General features: G+C 45.9%; 1 protein-coding gene across 1 annotated transcript; it reads left to right on the top strand.

Moving 5' to 3' along the window:
* The first annotated feature begins 145 nt into the window (after nucleotides 1-145).
* On the top strand, nucleotides 146-24,062 carry kcnq2b (potassium voltage-gated channel, KQT-like subfamily, member 2b). The gene is given in 21 exon segments (XM_081606733.1): nucleotides 146-854; nucleotides 2,886-3,036; nucleotides 3,197-3,287; nucleotides 5,541-5,667; nucleotides 6,389-6,564; nucleotides 7,967-8,092; nucleotides 8,365-8,475; nucleotides 8,801-8,896; nucleotides 9,045-9,139; nucleotides 9,208-9,276; nucleotides 10,229-10,322; nucleotides 10,671-10,750; nucleotides 12,818-12,872; nucleotides 12,874-13,024; nucleotides 15,841-15,888; nucleotides 16,032-16,140; nucleotides 16,693-16,824; nucleotides 16,901-17,021; nucleotides 17,602-17,777; nucleotides 20,782-21,369; nucleotides 21,371-24,062. Coding segments are annotated over 21 exon segments (2,883 nt in total). The 5' UTR covers nucleotides 146-721; the 3' UTR covers nucleotides 21,525-24,062.
* Nucleotides 24,063-25,167: the final 1,105 nt, after the last annotated feature.

Genomic DNA, 25,167 nt, shown 5'->3' with positions numbered 1-25,167 from the left:
TGGCAGAGCAACAGGCAGCTCAGAGCGCCACCTACCGGTGAAACACCTACTGCACCCATACTCATTAATTAACCCGTTATCAAAACAATCTTATAACCCCATAAACATTTAAAGAAATGCATTCTCTTTTATTGTCACTATTGTGGGCACACACCAGTTGGCATCACATAAACTTTCTTTCTTTTGTGATTCAGGTTTTGGCAAACAGCAGCTCTCACTGTTCACCAGTTAATCTGTGATCAACCTCTTGATCAGTTCGCTTCTGCCTGAACCGAACCGGACCGAGCTGAGCCCGGTTCGGCTGGTCTGGATGATGACCGGATCCCACCTGGACCTGCTCGGTCTCTGGATTTGATTCAGCAGAATTATCCATAAATAAACAAACATAAAGCAGCCAATCAGAAAGCAGCCCATCCTCCTCCACTGCGGTTCCCATGGTAACCACCTTCAGATGGTTCAGTCCTGCTCAGACTGATGATCAAACATCTATAATCAATGAGTCTCTGAATCGCTTTGGATCTGTGACGTCATCCCGTCGCTTCACGACGCAGAGGTGAGGCAGAGGATGAAGATCTGCTGATCAGCCGGTCTGCGGCGCTTCTCTCCTCTGCGGGTTTTTCTCCTCCATCTTCCAGCAGCGATGCTCCCGCAGCCCGCGCCCCGCCTCGCAGCTCCGCGCGCGGCCAAGCTGTAGCTCCGCAGCTCGGTGCGCGGCCCCGCCATGGTGCAGAAGTCCCGCAACGGCGGGGTGTTCCCCGGAGCGCAGGCCGAGCAGAAGAAGCTGAAGGTGGGCTTCGTGGGTCTGGAGTCCGGAGGGACGGAGTCCAGCAGGGACGGAGCTCTGCTCATCGCAGGTGAGCTCATCCACGCGCGTGCGCGAGATCGGTGAGGCGTTTAGGAATAAGCAGGACAGGTAAGGTGGTTCTGATCCAGATGCCACCGGACCGCAGGGTTCGGTTAGAGATGATTACTGTTTACTGTAGAGGCCGAAGTGATGCATCATGGGAAAAGATGAGGAACATCAGACTGAGGTTCTAGTGGGTCAGAACCGGATCAGATTCTTTACGGATCTAAAGTTTATTTATATAAAACATTTGAAAGTGCTTTATATAAAAACACAATTATTAACCAAAGCCAAAACAATAAATAAAACATCAAAGTGGCAAAATAAAGAGAAGCAACAAAAAGTTATGATCAGCATAATAATCAATATTCCAGTTATTAATCAATTCTAACCAGCTGGTTTTTGGCCTAAAAGGAGCTCAGGGTTTCAGCTGTTTGTCAGTTTTCTGGAAGTTTGTTCCAGATCTGTGGTGCATAGAAGCTGAAAGCTGCTTCTCCATGTCTGGTTCTGATGCAGAACAGAAACAGAACCAGAACCAGAACCAGCAGGTTGATCCAGCAGCAGATCTTTAATCCGTTCAGAGATTTATAAACTACCAGCAGATTAAAGTCTCAGTGAAGGAATGTAGAACCAGGTGGTGTAGAACCAGCTGGTGTAGAACCAGCTGGTGTAGAACCAGCTGTAGAACCAGCTGGTGTAGAACCAGCTGGTGTAGATCCAGGTGGTGTAGAACCAGGTGGTGTAGAACCAGGTGGTGTAGAACCAGGTGGTGTAGATCCAGGTGGTGTAGATCTAGGTGGTGTAGATCTAGGTGGTGTAGATCTAGGTGCTGTAGATCTAGGTGGTGTAGATCTAGGTGGTGTAGATCTAGATTGTGTAGATCTAGATTGTGTAGATCTAGGTGGTGTAGATCTAGGTGGTGTAGATCTAGGTGGCGTAGATCTAGGTGGTGTAGATCTAGATAGTGTAGAACTAGATGGTGTAGATCTAGATGGTGTAGATCTAGATGGTGTAGATCTAGGTGGTGTATATCTAGGTGGTGTATATCTAGATGGTGTAGATCTAGGTGGTGTAGAACCAGGTGGTGTAGATCTAGGTGGCGTAGATCTAGGTGGTGTAGATCTAGATGGTGTAGATCTAGGTGGTGTAGATCTAGGTGGTGTAGATCTAGGTGGTGTAGATCTAGGTGGTGTAGAACCAGGTGGTGTAGAACTAGATGGTGTAGATCTAGGTGGTGTAGATCTAGATGGTGTAGATCTAGGTGGTGTAGATCTAGATGCTGTAGATCTAGGTGGTGTAGATCTAGATGGTGTAGATCTAGGTGGTGTAGAACCAGGTGGTGTAACCAAATATTTTCCATCTTTTACGGTTTATAAATCTGAAGGCTGTCCTGTTGGTGCAGACATGCTCAACATTACTCACAGTAAATCATTGCCACTAGAGTCATGGAGGCTTTGAAGCAAATCTGGTGTTTATGATAACTTGCAGGATTGGGAAATTCCTCGTTCAGAGTCTTGAGTTCAGAGAAATGTTCTCTGATTTCAGTCATGAAAAGCCAAACCGTCCACTAGCATCAACCAGCCCCAGTGTTTGGTGTTAGTTCAGGCCTGTTGTAAACAAATATTTTAGTAATGGAGTAAAATCCCATTATCCTTACGATTAATCGAGTAATCAGATAAAAATAATTGATAAAAACATATCAGTCCAATTTTTCGCATTTGAGCTGGAGGGTAGATTAGAGGTGACCATAAGCGTGCAGGAGGTGACCAGTAGACCAGGGTACGAACATAAGACAGGGGGAGAGCAATATGGAGGCGCTAAATAATAACACATAAATTAACGAAGCTTTGAGGCAGATCAATTTTTCTTGAGGAATTTTAATAATCGAGGTACTCGAATCACTCGAGGAATCGTTTCAGCTAGGAAGGGTTTCCTAGCTGAAAGCTTTAGCTTCTGCACTTCTTGGTGGTCAGTCAGTTTCTGTTGGTTGTACCTTTTTGAACATAATGAGGGGAACATGGCCGCTGTTTGTGGTCTGCAGCTGGAGACGAAGGTCCTCGGCGTCAGCGCAGCAGCGTCTCCGGAGGAAAGAGACCGCCGAAAAGAAACGCCCTCTACAGGCGGCTGCAGAACTTCCTCTACAACGTTCTGGAGAGACCCCGCGGATGGGCCTTCATCTACCACGCCTATGTGTAATTACACACACACAGCTGTCAGCTAATGCTGCTGCTTCATGAATTTATCATTTAGTTTTGATGAAGAGTTTTTACGGCTGCTCTGGGATCCCAGCTGGAGTTGGATCTCAAAGTTCTGACCTCCGCGGTGATGGGTTTGTTGGCGTTCTGTGTCCAGGTTCCTGCTGGTGTTCTCCTGCCTGGTTCTGTCCGTGTTCTCCACCATCAGAGAGTATGAGAAGAGTTCAGAGGACGCCCTCTACATCCTGGTAAACACCAGAGCAACACGCCCGGTTCTGGGCCCAACGGAGGAAATGCCATCTCATTATTGGGGGGCCGATAAACAAGATTTCTTCAGTGTAATTTTCGGGGGTCAGAAAAGTTACAGTGTAATGTAACGTGGTTTAAAACGTTTTTAATGTGTTCAAGCCCAAAATGACTAGTAAGTGGTAATGGACAACAAACTATTGAGACCCAAAGCAGCCAAACTAAAATTCAAATGTTTAGATCTGAGTTTGGTTCAGTCACTGATCCAATCTCTGATACAAAAATTAAGACTCTAAATAAAAACAAGCTTTAATGAGTGACTCTACTTAAGAAAATAAATAAATATTAAATTATTGTAGTGGCTCACAGTACAAGTTATGTGTCATTTAAATTATAACTAGTTGCTTTTCTGGTTTTCCCATGTCCTGGATGGCTGAGAACCTGGTAGGTGAATATCTGGGAAGTATCAAAACTTCAACTTATCGCTCAAAGCAGCACCAGGGTTTTAATGGAAAAATATTCAGTTTATTGTGTGGTTTTAAAGGCTCTACGCTGAAGACAGTAAGAAATAAGGGCATACTTTATTTTTTTACTGTCAGCCCCTCTAGTTTCAAACTCTTCTTATTAGCATAAGAGTTAAAGAGCTTAATGTAATTAGATATTTGCTAATCTATCAAAGTAATGTAGCCAGTTTTGCTAGTTTTGACTTGAGGCATAACAGGCAGTTTATCATGATTCAGCCAAAGTAATGAAATAACAAACTGCAGTCTGATTTTTGTTCATGCGTTTCTTCTTATTAAGCAGTGAAAGTAAGTAAAATGTGTTTCATGTCTATTGCTGTAAGCATTTACTTACTGGAGGGTTAATGTTTGTGCAGCAGCTAGCAGCTAGCAGCTAGTAGCTAGCAGCTAGTAGCTAGCAGCTAGTAGCTAGCAGCTAGTAGCTAGCAGCTAGTAGCTAGCAGCTAGCTCCTCTCTTTAGCGGTTCTGACGGAACCGGTACCGTTCAGCTGCTGTTGCTCCTCCTGCACTTTGGACTGAACCATTGTTCTACCAATGGGGGTGGAGACCTAAAAAATCATCCTCAACTGCTTCTTAGATGAAAGGCAGATTAATTTCATATATTGTTTCTTTTGCCTTCTAATATTGATATTGTTTAAATACAAGGCTTTCCTTCATGATTTCTTTGGGGGGAACAATTCTAGACTTTTCCAAGAATGGGGGGTCCGAACCCCCCTGACTCCTGGGATTTACGCCCATGTCTGGGCCCAGTCCAGAACCAGGGGTGCTGAAAATGTTGGCTCAGGTTCTACAGAGAGTCCAGATCTAGAAATGTAAGTTATCGATTAATGAGTTAAAGTTGGTTAAGCTCATCAATCGGATAACAATTAATTGATAAGCAGCCTTTTTTAATTTGCTGATTAAAAAAAACACTATTTAATGTCAGTTGTATTAAATATTGTAAAATTGTGTTTCTCTGAAATTATTACATATTTACGAAACACAAAATAGGAACCTGTTAGGTTTCTGAACAGAAAAATAAAAGATGAAGAGAATAAAATATGTGAAATTCTCCCATGAACAGAGACGTTCCTCAGGACTGTCTGCGGTGTTAAAACGTTTCTTCATAAAGTGCATTAACTCACCGCAGTCATTGGCGCCATGTTTTTTCCCATCATGTTATCATTTTTCTGCGTCATTCCTTCAGCTTTTCTGTCGCCACATCCTCGACTTCGTGGTAAATCAGTAATTTTTGGATGAGAAGTTGCCATTGCTCCGCCATGCTGCTCAGCTGAATGAGGGATATTAAGGTGACATTTAAGAAACTTGTCTAGTGTTTATATTTCTAAACAGAATCGTAAAAAATGCATTTTTTTATCCTCTGTTTAGATCACTTCTCTTTTCTTTTCTGACATGGCCCTGCCGCCATGTTTGTTTCTGTCTCTGGCTCAGCTTAAGGATGACCAGAGCCGCCCTCTGCTGGATGGAGGCCAAACTGCAACACTAACACAAGCTCTACTCTAGGTGGACCTTGTTAGTTAATCGATTTGAACTAGCTTTAATTTAATAAACCATTAATTAACAATTAATCGTAAGTCGGTCAGTTGTTTGCATCCCTATCCAGAACATTTGGAGGCGCAGTGCACATTAGAAGAATGTCCAGGCTTCTGCAGACTGACTGGAGGCTGCAGTTATCGGCTAACAGCTGTTGCTCCGCCATGCTGCTCAGCTGAATGACCGATACTAAACGTGCAGGAAGTGGTGACCATCGTGGTGTTTGGGGTGGAGTACATGGTGAGGATCTGGGCTGCAGGATGCTGCTGCCGCTACCGAGGATGGAGAGGACGGCTGAAGTTCGCCAGAAAACCATTCTGCGTCATCGGTGAGTCTCCATCTGCTGCTTTCATCATCTTCATCTTCATCACTCAACCTGAGGAAACAGAAATCACAGAAAGAGATGAGATCCGGTTGTTCAGAACCAGTTAAAAGATCGTCAGTGGAACCAGCATCACAGTGGTCTGACCTAAGTTTGTATGATTAATTGAACTAATCGAATCGATCCTGCTTAATCGATTATTGAACTATTCATCAACTAATTGAGTCATTGTTTAATTGTTAAATGCAGTACCCAGACTCGGAAAAAATTTCTGAAAGAACTATTTATTCAGAGCAGTTATTAAACCAAAACTGAATAAAAATTATAAACATTTACAAATAACAGAATAAAAACTCTTTGTAAATGTTTTCGACCCAGAACTCATGTGGCAGATTCAGCTTCAAATTTTGTTCAAATTCCCTATTAAACCTCTTGTCCTGTCCAATTATTGATTAATTACATATGATCAAGTATACACTAAGGAATGCTGTGCTATTACATTTTAAGCAGTAAAATGTTTACTTTCTTATTTTAAAACAAATTAAAGTGTTTGTTTATTTGCCTTTTATATTGTGGTTAAATGAATATGAATGTTTCTGTGAAATTAATCGATTAATCATCTCAAATTAACCTGCTGCCTCAGGATAAAGTTTCTGTAAAAACCATCTGAGACGTTTGTCCCTCAGCTCAGAGCATCGTCTGTGGTTGACCTTTGACCTTTCTGCAGACATCATGGTGCTCATCGCCTCCATCTCCGTCCTGGCTGCTGGGACTCAAGGAAACGTCTTCGCCACGTCTGCCATCAGGTCGCTGCGCTTCCTGCAGATTCTGCGGATGATCCGGATGGATCGACGTGGAGGAACCTGGAAGCTGCTGGGCTCGGTGGTCTACGCGCACAGCAAGGTCAGAGGTCAGGGGTCACGGTGCTCTTGGGAACAGATAACGTCTGATGAGTTCACTCTGAACCAAACCCAAAACAAGCCAGCAGTTCTGAGACCAGATGGTTCTGGTGATGGAAACTGATCTGATTGGTCAGAAATGTCCAACCACCTCCTTTCTGGTTGGAGGTGGGCGGGGCATCTTAAGGTCACCGACCCTTTGGAAACAGAGAAGAAGAAACAGATCTAAGGAGGAAAGACTTTACTGTGTGTGTGTGTGTGTGTGTGTGTGTGTGTGTGTGTGTGTGTGTGTGTGTGCTGCTGCTGCTGGTTTTGTCTTCCATACATCTGATGTCACTGATCTTCCTCTTATTGATCCAGTTTCAGAGACTCTGGTTTCTGATGGCTGAAGCAAATATTTGAAACGTTACTCAGCCAGTAGGATGGTTGGATGAACGGTTGGATGTAAGTCGGTGTGAACGGTTGGACGGACGGTTGGACGGAGGGTTGGACGGACGGTTGGATGGACGCCGGTGTGAACGGTTGGATGAACGGTTGGACGAACGGTTGGATGTAAGTCGGTATGAACGGTTGGATGAACGGTTGGATGAACGGTTGGACGTACATCATTGTAAACGGTTGGATGAGCGGTTGGACGTACATCAGTGTGAACGGTTGGATGGACGGTTGGATGGACGGTTGGATGGATGGTTGGATGAACCGTTGGATGGACGGTTGGACGTAAATCGGTGTGAACGGTTGGATGAGCGGTTGGACGGATGGTTGGTTGGATGGACGGTTGAACGGACGTCGCTGTGAACGGTTGGATGGACGGTTGGATGGACTGTTGGATGGACGGTTGGATGGACGGTTGGACGAACATCAGTGTGAACGGTTGGATGGACGGTTGGATGGACGGTTGGACGTACATCGGTGTGAACGGTTGGATGGACGGTTGGATGAACCGTTGGATGGACGGTTGGACGTACATCGGTGTGAACGGTTGGATGAGCGGTTGGACGGATGGTTGGATGGACGGTTGGATGGACGGTTGAACGGACGTCGCTGTGAACGGTTGGATGGACGGTTGGATGGACGGTTGGATGGACGGTTGGATGGACGGTTGGACGTACATCGGTGTGAACGGTTGGATGAGCGGTTGGACGGATGGTTGGATGGACGGTTGGATGGACGGTTGAACGGACGTCGCTGTGAACGGTTGGATGGACGGTTGGATGAACCGTTGGATGGACGGTTGGACGTACATCGGTGTGAACGGTTGGATGAGCGGTTGGACGGATGGTTGGATGGACGGTTGAACGGACGTCGCTGTGAACGGTTGGATGGACGGTTGGATGGACGGTTGGATGGACGGTTGGATGGACGGTTGGACGTACATCGGTGTGAACGTTCTGCTCGCTCCACAGGAACTGATCACCGCCTGGTACATCGGCTTCCTGTGTCTCATCCTGGCCAGCTTCCTGGTTTACCTGGCAGAGAAAGAAGACAACGAGCAGTTTGAGACGTACGCCGACGCCCTCTGGTGGGGACTGGTGAGACTACACCACACACAGCCGGAGACTGGTTCTGGTTCTGGTCAGCTTCATTTTGTGGAGAGCATCAGAGAACATCAGAACTGAGCTCTACTTTGACAGATCAGGGTTACCATGGCGACAGCATAGTTATAACTACAGCTTACAGGTGAGTCCAGGCGTAGTGCAGAGATCCCAGCAGGTGTCCTCTGATGTCCTCCTGATCTTCATCTGATGATGCTGTCGTCTCCAGGCAACAGGACAGTCTGACCCGTCTCCTGGTGTCTCCTCAGATCACCTTGACGACCATCGGATACGGAGACAAGTTCCCCGTCACCTGGAATGGACGCCTGCTGGCTGCAACCTTTACTTTGATCGGCGTTTCCTTCTTCGCTCTGCCAGCTGTGAGTGACTTTATGGTTTACCTGAGATCACCTGAACTCAGCTGGACTCAGCTAGACTCAGCTGGACTCAGCTGGACTCACCGGAACTCAGCTGAACTCAGCTGAACTCAGCTGGACTCACCTGGACTCAGCTGGACTCACCTGAACTCACCTGGACTCAGCTGAACTCAGCTGGACTCACCTGAACTCACCTGGACTCAGCTGAACTCAACTGGACTCAGCTGGACTCAGCTGAACTCAACTGGACTCAGCTGGACTCACCTGAACTCAGCTGGACTCACCTGGACTCACCTGGACTCACCTGGACTCACCTGTCTCTCTCCAGGGAATTCTTGGCTCTGGATTTGCTCTGAAGGTTCAGGAGCAGCACCGACAGAAACACTTTGAGAAAAGACGGAATCCCGCAGCTGGACTCATTCAGGTAAGCACTGACATCACAGCTTCTCTGTGATTGGCCAGATGAGTGAAGGTGAGACTCACAAGCTTCAGCTGCTTTATCTAGAGCTTTATAGATCTAGAGCTTCCAGAAGTTGTTTTAGTTTGAGGTTTCTCATTCAGAGTGTCTGCAGGCCGCCTGGCGGGTCTACGCCACCAACCTGAGCCGGACCGACCTGACCTCCACCTGGGACTACTACGAGAGGACGGTGTCTGTCCCCATGTACAGGTGAGGCTCCGCCCCCACGCCGCCGGCGCTCCGCCTGCAGCCGCCTCACCTCGTCTGCTTGTCTGCAGGCTGATTCCTCCTCTGAACCAGCTGGACCTGCTGAGGAACCTCAAGAACAAGTCTGGACTTTCGTTTAGGTTGGTAGTTCATCCATCAGATCAGCTCCACCCACCGAGGAAAACACTGGTCCGTTAAAACCCTGTTCTCCCAGGAAAACTCTGGTCTGTTAAAACCCTGTTCTCCCAGGAAAACTCTGGTCCGTTAAAACCCTGTTCTCCCAGGAAAACTCTGGTCCGTTAAAACCCTGTTCTCCCAGGAAAACTCTGGTCTGTTAAAACCCTGTTCTCCCAGGAAAACTCTGGTCTGTTAAAACCCTGTTCTCCCAGGAAAACTCTGGTCTGTTAAAACCCTGTTCTCCCAGGAAAACTCTGGTCTGTTAAAACCCTGTTCTCCCAGGAAAACTCTGGTCCGTTAAAACCCTGTTCTCCCAGGAAAACTCTGGTCTGTTAAAACCCTGTTCTCCCAGGAAAACTCTGGTCCGTTAAAACCCTGTTCTCCCAGGAAAACTCTGGTCCGTTAAAACCCTGTTCTCCCACCGCAGGGGTGTCCAAAGTGCGGCCCGGGAACATTTGTGACCCTCGAAGTGATTTTGATTGGCTTTTCACCAGAATACAAAAATAGCACCAATTTATTACTGAAGGTTGATGCAGTTAAAAAAATATTCAGTAAAATGTTCAGACTTTCAGGAGACAAAGTAAATATGGACGTTCTGATTTAATACATTTCAGTGGCTTTTACTTTGACGCATCCTTTTGTGAACTCCACTAAATAAAGCAAAGGTTTATGCAGATGAGGGACCCATAACCCGTTCCTGAGAACAACACAAAAATTAACATTTGAATTTTTATATATTATTTGGTGAATTAAATGAAATATTAAAGGCATAAAAAAAGAGGATTTTATGTGATAAATGCTCTTTAAACAACCAGCTGTTCAGAACAGAACCAGAATTCCCCCGACCCAAACAGGAACAGGAAGTGGTCATAATGTTTTGCCTCATTTAATTGACTGATAACTGTCTGTCTGCAGGAAGGACGTCCAGCCGGAGCCGTCACCGAGGTCAGTCCAAACGCTTCAGAACCAGATATCTGAAGCCGGTTCTGGTTCTGGTCATCCAGACCGGGTCAGTTCCACCAGAACTGCTCAGATACCTGCTGTCTCATCTGAACTGGGTCTTCAGGTTCTGGTTCCTTTAGTGTCGAGTTGATTTCATTCAAAAATACTTTATTGATCCCAAATGGGTTAAGTCCGTCGATCTGTAGAGGTCAGTGCTGCAGCGGCGCTGACAGGCCCAGCTCTACTCGGGTGGGAGTCTGTCCCACCATGACAGTTGCCATGACAACCGCATCATGGACATCATGTTTGTTGCATCATGGTTGCCAGGAAGCAAAAAACATGGCCAATAAACATAGTCGGCCATGTTTGTCGGCCATGTTTGTCAGGTCTGACTGGATTCTTTCTGTCTCTGCAGTCAGAAGGTCAGTTTGAAAGAGAGAGTCTTCTCGTCTCCACGGAGCTCCGGAACCAAAGGGAAGAGTTCTCCTCAGCACGGTGGGTACCAGAACCAGAACCAGAACTGGAACTAGAGTAGGAACCAGAACCAGAACTAGAACAAGAACCAGACTCAGAACCAGAACTAGAACTGGAACTAGAGTAGGAACCAGAACTAGAACTAGAACTAGAGTAGGAACCAGAACTAGAACTAGAACCAGAACCAGACTCAGAACCAGAACTAGAACTGGAACTAGAGTAGGAACCAGAACCAGAACTAGAACAAGAACCAGACTCAGAACCAGAAGTAGAGTAAGAACCAGACCCAGAACTGGAACTAGAGTAGGAACCAGAACTAGAACTAGAACCAGAACTACAACTAGAACTAGAACCAGAACTAGAACTAGAAGTAGAGTCAGAACCAGAATTAGAACTAGAACCAGAACTAGAACCAGAACATGAAGGAGCTGCTCAGTAATCTTTAGAAACTGCAGCTCTGAGGCGGAGCTGCGCCTCGGAGGCGGGGCTTGGTCCACCCAGGCTCAGTCGAGTACTGACTCAGTTTCTCTGCCTCCATGTTGTTCAGACATGGGGTCCAAGGTGAGGAGGAGGGGCGGAGCTAAGCCCTCTAACTATCAAATCATGGGCAAAAATTGTTTTTTTTTTCAACATGCACTTGTTTGTTATGGAGGACCAAAACCGACATAACAACAAATAAAAGCATAAATATATATTTAGTTTTTCCTTTTCCTTAAACTCATGTGAAAGGAAAAACTAAATATATATTTATGCTTTTATTTCTTATTATGCCGGTTTTGGTCCTCCATAGTTTGTGATGTCTGGAGGCCCCTGGATGTCTGGTGGCCCCTGGATGTCTGGTGGCCCCTGGATGTCTGGTGGCCCCTGGATGTCTGGTGGCCCCTGGATGTCTGGAGGCCCCTGGATGTCTGGAGGCCCCTGGATGTCTGGAGGCCCCTGGATGTCTGGTGGCCTCTGGATGTCTGGAGGCCCCTGGATGTCTGGAGGCCCCTGGATGTCTGGTGGCCTCTGGATGTCTGGAGGCCCCTGGATGTCTGGTGGCCCCTGGATGTCTGGAGGCCCCTGGATGTCTGGAGGCCCCTGGATGTCTGGTGGCCTCTGGATGTCTGGAGGCCCCTGGTGGCCCCTGGATGTCTGGAGGCCCCTGGATGTCTGGTGGCCTCTGGATGTCTGGAGGCCCCTGGATGTCTGGAGGCCCCTGGATGTCTGGAGGCCCCTGGATGTCTGGTGGCCTCTGGATGTCTGGAGGCCCCTGGATGTCTGGAGGCCCCTGGATGTCTGGAGGCCCCTGGATGTCTGGAGGCCCCTGGATGTCTGGAGGCCCCTGGATGTCTGGTGGCCTCTGGATGTCTGGAGGCCCCTGGATGTCTGGAGGGCCCTGAATGTCTGGAGGGCCCCTGGATGTCTGGTGGCCTCTGGATGTCTGGAGGGCCCTGAATGTCTGGAGGCCCCTGGATGTCTGGAGTTTTCTTTGCTTTGATGTCTTATAATTCTAGATCTAGAGGTTTAACATAGAAAACTAATGTAGAGTGAACCCTCTGAGTTTTTAAATCAGTCTGCAGCCAAGCTGCTCTGGAGGTTAAACAGTCAGATATTATCAGGATTTATTAGGTAAAATATCATCAAATGTTCTTATTTCATAGCTTCATAACCTTTGACCTTCTGTCCTCTGGTCTGTTTCACAGCTTCAGGCCCAGATCAGCTCAGCAGAAACATTAAATCAGGGAAACATGGACTGAATCTGCTTTGCATTGTTCCCACAATGATATAGAATTATCTGATTAAATATTAGATTCTTGATGAGTTGTTGTTGTACGTTGTTCCAAGATCTTGTTCAATGTGCCGTTTGGTAACTGTGAGCCCCCCAAAGGTCGCTGCACGGCCCTGAAGGGGAAAACATTCAAACATGATGGAAAGATGAAAAAGTTGGTTTTATATAATACTGCTTCTGTAAGTACAGAGACATGAAAACTAACAAAGCAGTTGTCCCACCACTGCCTTTATGTTTTGAATGATCAGAGTGACAGGCCGCACTTTTCAGTGTGCTTTCTGTCAGCGCGTCATGCAGGTCTGCTCTGCTGTCTGCAGTGGTTCCTCCGGGCAGCGTGGCTCCCGGCGTGGCAGTGGGCCCCAGCACCCCGGGGGGCGTCCAGGCGCTGCGCCGGTCTCCCAGTATGGAGCCCAGTCTGGATGACAGTCCCAGTAAGGTTCCGAAGAGCTGGAGCTTTGGGGAGCGCAGCCGGACCCGGCAGGCCTTCAGGATCCGGGGAGCAGCGTCCCGCCAGAACTCTGAAGGTGAGGCAGGTTGACCTCAAAGTGCTGCGCACCGTGTGGCCACCGGGGGGCGACAGCTGCGTCTCAGCACACCAGGTTATCCCAGAGTCGGCAAAACTACAGTGAAAAATGTAAAGAAATATTTTCATTCATAGAGCCTCATGGAGAAATAATGTGCTCATTTTTCAAAGTCATATCTGTATCATATTTCATCAATTCATAAATTACGTTGTAATTTATGAATATCATGTCAGTTTGCATATTAGTTAAATATTTAGCCTGGACCTAAACATTTAGTTCCCAGCTAAATATTTAACTAGCAACATAAAGATTTATCAGTCTTATAGCTAAATATTTAGTTAAAAAGCTAAAAAAAAAAAAAGTGTTTTAAAAATAAATATTTGAATCTGAAATTTAAATGTTTAATTTGAAAATAAATATTTTGTTTGTTACTAAATGTTCAGTTTGGATACTAAATATTTAGCTTCCTAACTACTAAATGTTGAAGTTGCAAGTTAAATAGTTATTAGTCTAAATATTTAAATGGTGATGTTTAGTTTGTAACTCTATTTAATATTATTTATTCATGAATAACATGGTGAAAATATGACCATGAAAAATGAACACCCACATTTTTTCTCCATGAGAGCCTCAATAAATAAAACAAAATCGATACCAATGTGACCCGACCCTGAACCTTTATGATGCTGTTTCTGATTGGTTGGCAGAGCCGTAGATCTGTTAGTGCTCTGATGAAGCTGTTTCCTTTTCCTCTGATGAAGCTGTTTCCTCTTCCTCTGATGAAGCTGTTTCCTCTCCTCTTCCTCTGATGAAGCCGTTTCCTCTTCCTCTGATGAAGCTGTTTCCTTTTCTAGTGATGAAGCTGTCTCTTCTTCCTCTGATGAAGCTGTTTCCTCTTCCTCTGGTGAAGCTGTTTCCTTTTCTAGTGATGAAGCTGTCTCTTCTTCCTCTGATGAAGCTGTTTCCTCTTCCTCTGATGAAGCTGTTTCCTCTCCTCTTCTTCTGATGAAGCTGTTTCCTCTTCCTCTGATGAAGCTGTTTCCTCTTCCTCTTCTGATGAAGCTGTTTCCTCTTCTGATGAAGCTGTTTCCTCTTCTGATGAAGCTGTTTCCTCTTCTGATGAAGCTGTTTCCTCTTCCTCTGATGAAGCTGTTTCCTCTTCCTCTGATGAAGTGGTTTCCTCTTCCTCTGATGAAGCTGTTTCCTTTTCTCGTGATGAAGCTGTTTCCTCTTCCTCTGGTGAAGCTGTTTCCTCTTCCTCTGATGAAGCTGTTTCCTCTTCCTCTGGTGAAGCTGTTTTCTTTTCTTGTGATGAAGCTGTTTTCTTTTCTCGTGATGAAGCTGTTTCCTCTTCTCATCCTCTGATGAAGCTGTTTCCTCTGCTCTTCTTCTGATGAAGCCGTTTCCTCTTCCTCTGATGAAGCCGTTTCCTCTTCCTCTGATGAAGCTGTTTCCTCTTCCTCTGATGAAGCTGTTTCCTCTCCTCATCCTCTGATGAAGCTGTTTCCTCTGCTCTTCTTCTGATGAAGCCGTTTCCTCTTACTCTGATGAAGCTGTTTCCTCTTCCTCTGATGAAGCTGTTTCCTTTTCTCGTGATGAAGCTGTTTTCTTTTCTCGTGATGAAGCTGTTTTCTTTTCTCGTGATGAAGCTGTCTCTTCTTCCTCTGATGAAGCTGTTTCCTCTCCTCATCCTCTGATGAAGCTGTTTCCTCTGCTCTTCTTCTGATGAAGCCGTTTCCTCTTCCTCTGATGAAGCTGTTTCCTCTTCCTCTGATGAAGCTGTTTCCTTTTCTCGTGATGAAGCTGTTTTCTTTTCTCGTGATGAAGCTGTTTTCTTTTCTCGTGATGAAGCTGTTTTCTTTTCTCGTGATGAAGCTGTCTCTTCTTCCTCTGATGAAGCTGTTTCCTCTCCTCATCCTCTGATGAAGCTGTTTCCTCTGCTTTTCTTCTGATGAAGCCGTTTCCTCTTCCTCTGGTGAAGCTGTTTCCTTTTTTTCTGATGAAGCCGTTTCCTCTTCGTCTGATGAAGCTGTTTTCTTTTCTCGTGATGAAGCTGTCTCTTCTTCCTCTGATGAAGCTGTTTCCTCTCCTCATCCTCTGATGAAGCTGTTTCCTCTGCTCTTCTTCTGATGAAGCCGTTTCCTCTTCCTCTGATGAAGCTGTTTCCTCTTCCTCTGATGAAGCTGTTTCCTTTTCTCGTGATGAAGCTGTTTTCTTTTCTCGTGATGAAGCTGTTTTCTTTTCTCGTGATGAAGCTGTTTTCTTTTCTCGTGATGAAGCTGTCTCTTCTTCCTCTGATGAAGCTGTTTCCTCTCCTCATCCTCTGATGAAGCTGTTTCCTCTGCTTTTCTTCTGATGAAGCCGTTTCCTCTTCCTCTGGTGAAGCTGCTTCCTCTTCTTCTGATGAAGCTGTTTCCTCTCCTCATCCTCTGATGAAGCTGTTTCCTCTCTTCTTCCTCTGATGAAGCTGTTTCCTCTCCTCATCCTCTGATGAAGCTGTTTCCTCTGCTTTTCTTCTGATGAAGCCGTTTCCTCTTCCTCTGGTGAAGCTGTTTCCTCTTCCTCTGGTGAAGCTGTTTCCTTTTTCTCTGATGAAGCTGTTTCCTCTTCCTCTGATGAAGCTGTTTCCTCTTCGTCTGATGAAGCTGCTTCCTCTCCTCTTCGACTGATGAAGCTGCTTCCTCTCCTCATCCTCTGATGAAGCTGTTTCCTGTTTCCTCTTCCTCTGATTAAGCTGTTTCCTCTTCTTCTGATGAAGCTGTTTCCTGTTTCCTCTTCCTCTGATGAAGCTGTTTCCTCTCCTCTTCCTCCTGTAGTGCTGATAGAGATGCAGGATGAAGAGTTCAGACACAAGAGTTCCCCAGGTCAGCGCTCACACTCACTCTCACGGGGAGGAAGCTGCTTCATTCCTCTGGACTTCCTGTCACATGATCAAGTCTCTCAGGAAGCTGCAGCAGCGTCCGCTGCGGGGGCGGGACTAAATGACCTCTGACCTCTTTCGTTTCAGATGCCAGCCTGCCAGGTGAAGACATGGCGGACGACAACAAGAGCTGCCACTGCGAATTCGTCCCTCAGGACCTGACGCCAGGGTTAAAGGTCACCATCAGGGCCATCTGGTAGGAGTCCGTCCGTCAGAGGCTGTCTGCTGCGCCGCTGACCATCCATCGCTTCTCACTCCTCATTTGCTGTTTTATGCACTAAGTCATGATTTTATCCACATTATTTTATTTACTTATGTTTTATTTATGCTCACGCCAGGGTCAAAGGTCATCATCAGCTGTTGGGTAAGAGCAGTCACGTCACTCAGCGTCATTATTTCACTGTTCTGTCCCGTTTACCTGCAGCCTGCTTTATTATTATTTTATTGCTGTTGCTCTCTACGGCCAGGCTTCAGTTTTACTCTGAGGATTCGGATCCAGATCCGTTCTAACCACCGTCGGTGTTTCCCGGTTCTGGTTCGTTTCTCTGGTTCTGTCCGGGTTCTACTGCATATTCCATTGAAGCTAAGGACGTTGTAGTTAGAGAAACGAGGAGGAGTTACTTTCTGCAGAATTTTCTAGAAAAAAACTTGAGTTTTGACAAAGTGACGCCCTGTTGTGGGCCTGTGCTCCAGACCAGAACCAGCAGAACCTGGTCCGGCTGTAGTGACGCTTCCTTGTCTCTGGCAGCATCATGCGCTTCATGGTGTCCAAGAGGAAGTTCAAGGAGAGCCTCCGTCCCTACGACGTCATGGACGTGATCGAGCAGTACTCGGCTGGACACCTGGACATGCTGGCCCGCATCAAGAACCTCCAGGCCCGGTAAGGCTCCAGGCCTCGGCGCCTTGCCGCTCCGACTCTAGATCAGCTGTGACCGGGTTCTGTCTGGTTCTGGCAGGGTGGATCAGATCGTGGGAAGAGGAACCCCCATTGCAGACAAGGACCGTCCCAAATCAGGTGGCGAGGAGATACCTGAAGACCCGAGCATGATGGGACGTCTGGGGAAGGTGGAGAAGCAGGTGAACGTCTTGTGGAGTGACCCGCCACACGTTGCACTTTATGTATTTATCAAGGACCTAATTACATTTCTGTAAATACGCCAGGATTAGCTGAAAGCCTCTTTCCATCTGTTGCCCGTAGTGCTGGAAGCATTTGCTGGTTTTCTGGATTTTAAACTGGTTACTGGTTAAGCACCAGTAACCAGTAACTGGTGCTTAACCAGTAACCAGTAACCAGTGCTTAACCAGTAACCAGTGCTTAACCAGTAACCGGTGCTTAACCAGTAACCAGTAACCAGGGCTTAACCAGTAACCGGCGCTTAACCAGTAACCAGCCTTACTGGTGCTTAACCAGTAACCAGTGCTTAAACAGTAACCAGTGCTTAACCAGTAACCGGCGCTTAACCAGTAACCAGCCTTACTGGTGCTTAACCAGTAACCAGTGCTTAAACAGTAACCAGTGCTTAACCAGTAACTGGTGCTTAACCAGTAACCAGTAACCGGTGCTTAACCAGTAACCAGTGCTTAACCAGCACCACCAGTAAGGCCTGCGTCTCTGGAACTGAACTAATCATTTGGTCTCACCTCTGATGTCCTGCAGGTCCTGTCCATGGAGAGGAAGCTGGACTTTCTGGTGAACATCTACATTCAGCGAATGGGAATCCCTCAGGCAGAGACGGATGCCTACTTTGGGTCGAAGGAACCGGACCCGGCGCCGCCGTACCACAGTCCAGTGGACGTGCAGGAGAAGAACCAGACCCTCTCCAAGATCCTGCAGTGAGTGTCATGAAGCAGTGGTGTAGCGACTTTCCTAAAGTCTGGGGACTGAAACTTTTAATCATTGCATGGAGGCACACATCACCTCATCCGCGGTGGCAGCTTCATGCTGTGGGAAGATAATGTTGATGGAAAGGTAAATTAAGTCAAAAACAGGAAAATCCTGAATGGAAAGCAGCTAGAAGCTAAAAACTTCCAAAATAATGACCACTCCCAACAAGCCAGAGCTACAATTGATGGTTTATAATAAAGAATTTCATTTTGGAATGGCCTAGCTAAAGCCCAGACGTAAATGTTTTGTAAGGCATTCCCAGTTACTGTTCATTCAATCTGACAGCAGCTGTTTTACTAATAAAAACAATTATATTTTTCAGTCTGCAGCCATGCAAAGCTGGTAAAGATGCACAATAGTTTGGTCTTTGCATGCCACACTTTTCAGATTTATATCTGTAAATTATTTTAAATACTGCATCATTTATTTTCACTGACCTACCAAGGATTCAATATACTGAAGCTTGTGGTTGCAAAGTGAAAAGGTTGTTTTTATGACATAGTTTTTTAAATGCTAGGTGATCATGTGGAATGAAAAAAGGTAAAAAATAATAATATTTTGTAGATAGTATTGTGCTGCATTGGACGACTCAACCTGTTCAGGTTACTGTTTACAACTTAGTGGAAGCTAAGGGTCAAAAGGTCATGTGTTCTTTCTGTCCCAGGGTCATTATTTTAACACTCACCAGAGGAAAACACAAAGCCACCCTGTCTCTGGAATCATGTATGTTAACTTTACCATATTTAGGACAATAACAATAATTAAGACTGATACAATTAAACTCACTGTTCACAATTCTCATTGATATTTTAGAATATAATTTTATTAAGCAAGCTTTAGCAGGGGCATATGACAAGCAGGTTAATTTCCCAAAGGGTATGAAAATAGGTAATAATATAATAAAATCAAATTAAAATCAATCACATCCTATCCTTGTTCTTATCCCTAACCTGTATCACTAAGTTCACTGAGCGAGGCTTTGGGGGAAGCAGGTCAACTCATACCCGATGGTTCTTGGTCTCGGCAGCTGTAATCTTTAGATGTCCTTGGTCAGAGTCCTTGTCCAGCCGGAGCAAAGTCCTCTTTCTGAAGAGAAGCGGAGCAGAACTGTACGTTGTCCTTCTACCGTGGAGAATCTTTGTCATTAAATGACCTCCGTCTCTTCTCCAAGTCGGCTGTGACGGAGTTGAGAGCGTTGGGTAGAGGCAGAGGAGCTGGTCGGATCTGGAACCAGGGTCGGTGGCTGGTGGAACTCGTCCCTTCTTGGCGGCGTGACGTCTTTGAGCTTCCCTCGGTCCCGGGGTGTGGTCCTCTGCTGGTCTTTAGCCTGCTTCCTCTTGTTGGCTCCTCTTCTGCGCCGCGGACGAAGAACCCCTTTCCTCCCCTGTGCTCCAGTTTTTAAGCCCTCTCAACCCAGGGCGGTCTACGGGGCAGGGCGGTCTACGGGGCAGGGCGGTCTACAGGGCAGGGCGGTCTCCGGGGCAGGGCGGTCTACGGGGCAGGGCGGTCTACGGGGCAGGGCGGTCTACGGGGCAGGGCGGTCTACGGGGCAGGGCGGTCTCCGGGGCAGGGCGGTCTACGGGGCAGGGCGGTCTACGGGGCAGGGCGGTCTACGGGGCAGGGCGGTCTACAGGGCAGGGCGGTCTACAGGGCAGGGCGGTCTCCGGGGCAGGGCGGTCTATGGGGCAGGGCGGTCTACGGGGCAGGGCGGTCTACGGGGCAGGGCGGTCTCCGGGGCAGGGCGGTCTATGGGGCAGGGCGGTCTACGGGGCAGGGCGGTCTACGGGGCAGGGCGGTCTACGGGGCAGGGCGGTCTACGGGGCAGGGCTGCGTTACTGTAGAACCTTCCCACTGCGTCTCACTGTCTGTGGAAAGTCCCAACCTTCCCCAACTCTCTTGTGACTCATTCATACCTCATTACAACATCTCCGGTACTTTCCTTGTTTTCCGTTGACCATCTGTTTCTGATTCTGCCGCACCCCTCGCTCAGTGATGACTCACTCCACACAGTTTCTCCTTCTAAGCCTGTCTTTTCTTACAAAACATAATCAATGTGTTACCTTGTTGACCGATTACTTCAGTATCTTTAATCTTAACGATCAGTGATCCTTATACGACAATCAAGTTGTTCAACCCTTAATTTCCATAATGTATTATAACATTCAGCTGATTAAAAGTACAGAACATATATTTTTGATTATACATTACAGACATTCCTTCATTGGCATGTGTATTATTATTATACCTGTTACTAACGATAATCATTATTAAATCATTATACAAGGTTTACTGTTATTTCTCAGGCCTTTATTCCGTTTTCTGCGTGTACCTGGACCGATCTCACATGCTAATACCAGGTTTCACGACAGTTCATAACATGCTAAAATCACAGCGCCGTCTGGTGGCCTGGCATGGGAACTACAAATGACTAGCTGCACCGTCTAAATGTGGAAATTACATAAAAAATAACCAAATTTTACATTCATACATGTAGTTTTACAAAATCTCTTCCTATTAAAAAAGCATTAAGAAATTTGTTTTTATCATTTTGTAAATCTCTGAAAAACATTGACAGTCCCTGCAATAAAACGTTTTTCAATCAGAATTTAATCTGCTGTAAGCCCCACGTTTTATCTTTTAGTTTTTTATTTTACGGTGGTTTTGTTTCCCCCTCTGACCTCCGTATGTATGTGTTCTCTAACCAGTTAGTGTATTATTACTTAGGGAGGACTATTTAACTTTTTTTATTAGAGAGAATGTTTAAGTGTGAAATGGTCGTTGCCGTTTGGTTTCATGCTGTTTTCAAATATGAAGACAGTTATGAGGCAACGGTCACATGTAAACAAGTCTCATGTAAACAAGTCACATGTAAATGTAGTAACTGCCATACTGGGAATGTGGGCATCGGATCGACAGCTACATTTCCTTTTGTTGTTGTTTACGTGTCTGCAGGGTGTTGCCTGGCGACCACATGGAGAGGACCCGCTTTGTGACCAAGATGGTCCGCTCCAGCAGCTCCACCGGACACAGGAACTACGGCGCCCCCACCTGCCCGCCCTCCACCTCCTGGCAGCCAATCAGCTCCCAGCTCCACCAGCAGGCCCCTCCCCCTCCACAGCGTAGCCATGGCAACACCCCGAGCCCGGTGGGCGACGCTTCGCTGGTCCGCCTGCCGCCCCCTCCAGCAGGGGAGAGACACGGCGGGAACCGACCCAGCCGGCACGGCGGCGGGGAGCGGGCCGGGACGGAGCGGGCCGGGACGGAGCGGGCCGGGACGGAGCGGAATGGGGACGAGGCGAAGCTCGACAGCGACACCTCGGTGTCCATCCCGTCGGTGGACCATGAGGAGCTGGAGCGCTCCTTCAGCGGTTTCTCCATCTCCCAGTCCCGGGAGAACCTGGACTTCCTGAACAACGGGTTCTACCCGTCCGCCGGGCCGGGGGAGCAGCCGGCCGGCGGCAGCGGCGGAGGCTCCGTTCGCCGCGCCGCCCGCCGGCCCTACATCGCCCAGGGGGAGTCCGACTCCGACTCCGAGCTGTGCGCCCCCTCCCCGCACTCGGACCGGGCCTGGACCGGCACCAAGTAGGGCCGACCCGAAACCGAACCAGCAGAACCCTTTTTTAAACCCAGACCCGTCACTTAAACACCAGCTGTGGGCTCGGAGTGAAGCTTTATGTGAAAATACGCTGGACTGACGTCACCATTTATACAGCGAATGCTTGCCATGCTCGCACCTGATTGGTTCCTACTGACCAATCAGACTCAGTTTCCACCAACATCTGCTTGACCGAATGTGAGGATAGCAGTTACCATGGCAACCACCTTGTCCACCCACTGACCCGCCCAGAATCCGGGTCGGTTCGGTTTTAAATCAGAACCTCAGGTTCAGACATTAACACAGAACTTTTTATTTCTAATTTTCTGCTTTTTTTCTGAAACATTTTGTCTCCTGGTTTGGATCTCCAGCTAAAACCTCCAGGTACCTTCAGGAGCCGCCACCGGAACCAGAAGCGGACCTCTCCTGGTTCCGTCTCTTTGGTTCTGGTTCAATTTACAATTAAATTTATCCTGAATGTTGACCCTCAGCTTCTGTCCAGTGTTATAGATCAACTGGTGGCAGCTGGAAAAGACTGATGTTTCTGTGGGCGTGGCTTTTTAGGACCCCTTCACCGAACCAGGAAGTAAACAATGCGATCAGCTTAAAGAACTACAAATCTTTGCAAAAATACTAACCCGTCAAATGAAGATCCAGATAGATCTCGATGTGGCATCACCAGATCTCAAAGCAAAGATTGATCCCTGAAAACCGACATAAATGTTAAAGAGCCTTGGGATTAAAAATGAAATGTTTCAAAAGATAAACTGGCCGTGTAGTTTTTCCACATATTCATCATATTGTGATATTTCAAACAGAAACTATAGCGAAATGTTTTTAACTGTTTCTGTAATGTTAACTTTATTTCATAGCTCATTTACAGAAGACGTGGCTACCGCAGATCTACGTGTCGTTTCTGCCTTGTTGATTTTTTTCCTCGTAATTTAACTAAACGTCTTTATTCTTTTCATCAACTGACCGTAATTCTCAACCAAATGAGAAAAAACATTGTCTTATTTACTTTTCCATCAGAAACAGTTAAAATCTTCACTCGAACTGAGATTCTGGAAGCGTCACCAGTTAATCCAGGTTTGCTTCCTAAAGGTGCCGTTAGATGATCAATATCAGGAACGTCAGCCTCTCAGATGACGTCATAGTTTAGCGGCGCTCTGAGTTCAGTTAGCAGCGCCATCGTCTGTTTCCCTTTTGGACCAGTTTATTTCATTGTCTACAAAATAAATAATATAATTCACTTGCTGCCAACATTTTGGAGGTAATATAGTTTAACAGGTTTGCCAGACAAACTTTAACTGTGAGAATATTGTCAGGTTACCAAGTTGCACAGCTTTGCTTCTGCAGCCCAGTGAGTCTTAAAGTGAAACGAAATAATGTGGCTTCCATTAAATGAGCAATGAATTAGTTTGCATGATATTATAACTGTTTATGTTTATTGATATGTTTGCAGAGCATCTCAGTCAACATCAGACTGAAAAGACTTAAAATGATCGTCATGCTGGATGGTAGAACCAATTCTGACAGTCTCCTTTTGAAGTGCGGTGTATTTTAGTGACCTTTTAATGTATTCTTCAATATTCCTTCATACCATTATGTTTTGAAGAGCTCTTAGAGAAAGTAGAGACATTTTTATATGTTTATTTACGTTTGTCGCATTTTGATCAGGAAACGACAAAACCGCCTAATTTTTAAAAACCTCTGCGTTGAGGACCCCGTTTGACGTCACTAGTTAACCTTAAAGCGGCTCGTTTTTAATTTGATTTCCCTTCAACAGCCTGCAAACTGTTTCCCACAGTGAACACACGGACACATACTGTAGATATGGTTCATAATCTGTTGGTATCTGACATGTAGGAACGTTTATTATTATAATTTCGGCTGGTCGGTTTGGATATTACCACCACCATTAGCTGTTAACTTTATATATTTTATTACAGTACAACTTATCGACATTACTTGATATTCCTTTCTAATTGGACACGTAAACAAGGAACACCATCAGTTATGCGAGTTAAATTTTATTAAATATGATGACAAACACCTACTGTTTACCTTTTGCTCACCTGTAACGTTAGCAGCTCAGATAACAGAAACCTGAGGGTCAATTCCAATGTTTTTCTGATCAGTGCTGGTTACAAAAAGCAGAAACTATCTATTTAGGTTTACATTGCGGTTATTCATGAGTTAATGTATTCTGGTGAACCTGAACGTGAATGAGATTGTTATTCATTGATCTGGTTATCCTCAAATGCGGTGTTTTCGAAGCGCAATGAAGGCCGTTCTTTAGAAAATTGTTCTGAAACGTAATTTTCACATGCAACATTATTAAACATATTTGCGTCAAATGGGATTTATAGTAAAGTTGTGCAAACGGTTTTTTCACGCAAGTAGCATTTTTCAACAGGCATCGACACGGCCACCTACAGTTTGGAAACATCTGCGGTGCGCAAAGGTTTCAACCAGTTGATCTATAACAGCGGTCAGATTCTGGTACCGGATTTCCGGGACGACTCCAGCTTGGTTCTGAGAACTTCTGTATCTGACCTTTGACCTCATGGGGATCTCCAGCAGGTCTGAGGGCTCAAAGGGCCGATTAATAAAATCCATAACCCGTTAAAATAAACATGTCTGCGTTCCTTCAACCTGATCAGGCCCTCCAGGATTTCATGATTGTTTTTCTGGAAATAATTTAGAAATATTTGAAGAAATTTTTGCAGTGATTGTGACTTTGCTGCTCACCGTATTATATACAGTAGTAAAACATACTGCCCCCTGCAGGTGGGAGTTGGCATCACTTTAACCCAAATTTTTTGACAATTACGCATTAGTGCCAAAAAATGAGGATCTGTTGGTTTTTACAAAATTAGAATAATGAAAAACTAGAGGGACTTATTGTGATTTGACACGCTGATAAAAGATAAAAACGGCTTTGATTCATTTGATAAACTTGAAGGTTCTGTTCCTGAGTCCGTCGGGCCGGATTTGGCCCCCGGACTTTCAGTTTGACACAAAATGTTTTAAAATGTTAGAATGTGTTCACATCTATTCCACAAAGAATGAAACCAATGACAGAAATATTCATTTATAAAGTATTTTGTTTCAACAGGTAGAAAAATATTTGGTTTGCTGTCAAAAAATTCAAAAAAGTACACACACACACACACACGCGCGCACACACACGCGCGAACACACACGCGCGAACACACGCGCGCGCACACACACACACAAACACACGCACATACACACACGCGCACGCACACAAACGCACGCACACACACGCGCGCGCGCACACACACACACGCACGCACACGCATACACACACACGCGCGCACACACACGCGCGCGCACACACACAAACACACGCACATACACACACGCGCACGCACACACACACGCGCACACACAGCTCGGCTCGGCACATGGAAGTGGAAAATAAAAATGAACAAACGAGATTGTTCCTTAGTAATAAAGAGAAAAAAAATAAACACTGAAAACCAATTAGTTACTAAAAAAGACAAATAAATGAAAAATTAGTAACAGGATTTTCTAACTTTTATAAAATTTGTCAAAACATACAAGTGGCAAGAGAGATTTTTTTATTATGCAGTTATTCAAACTGTTAAATTAAAATGTGTTTTTTCATCAGATTTTTATGCTGAATTGGGAATTCATAATGTAAATGCAAAATATTTAAGTCGTTTTGGTGGGAAATATTCTTCCCAGAATAA

This window comes from Poecilia reticulata, chromosome 5, assembly GCF_904066995.2.
Source record: "Poecilia reticulata chromosome 5, P_reticulata-male-v2, whole genome shotgun sequence".
NCBI classification, from domain to species: domain Eukaryota; kingdom Metazoa; phylum Chordata; class Actinopteri; order Cyprinodontiformes; family Poeciliidae; genus Poecilia; species Poecilia reticulata.
This window is presented reverse-complemented; position numbering and strand designations above follow the sequence as displayed.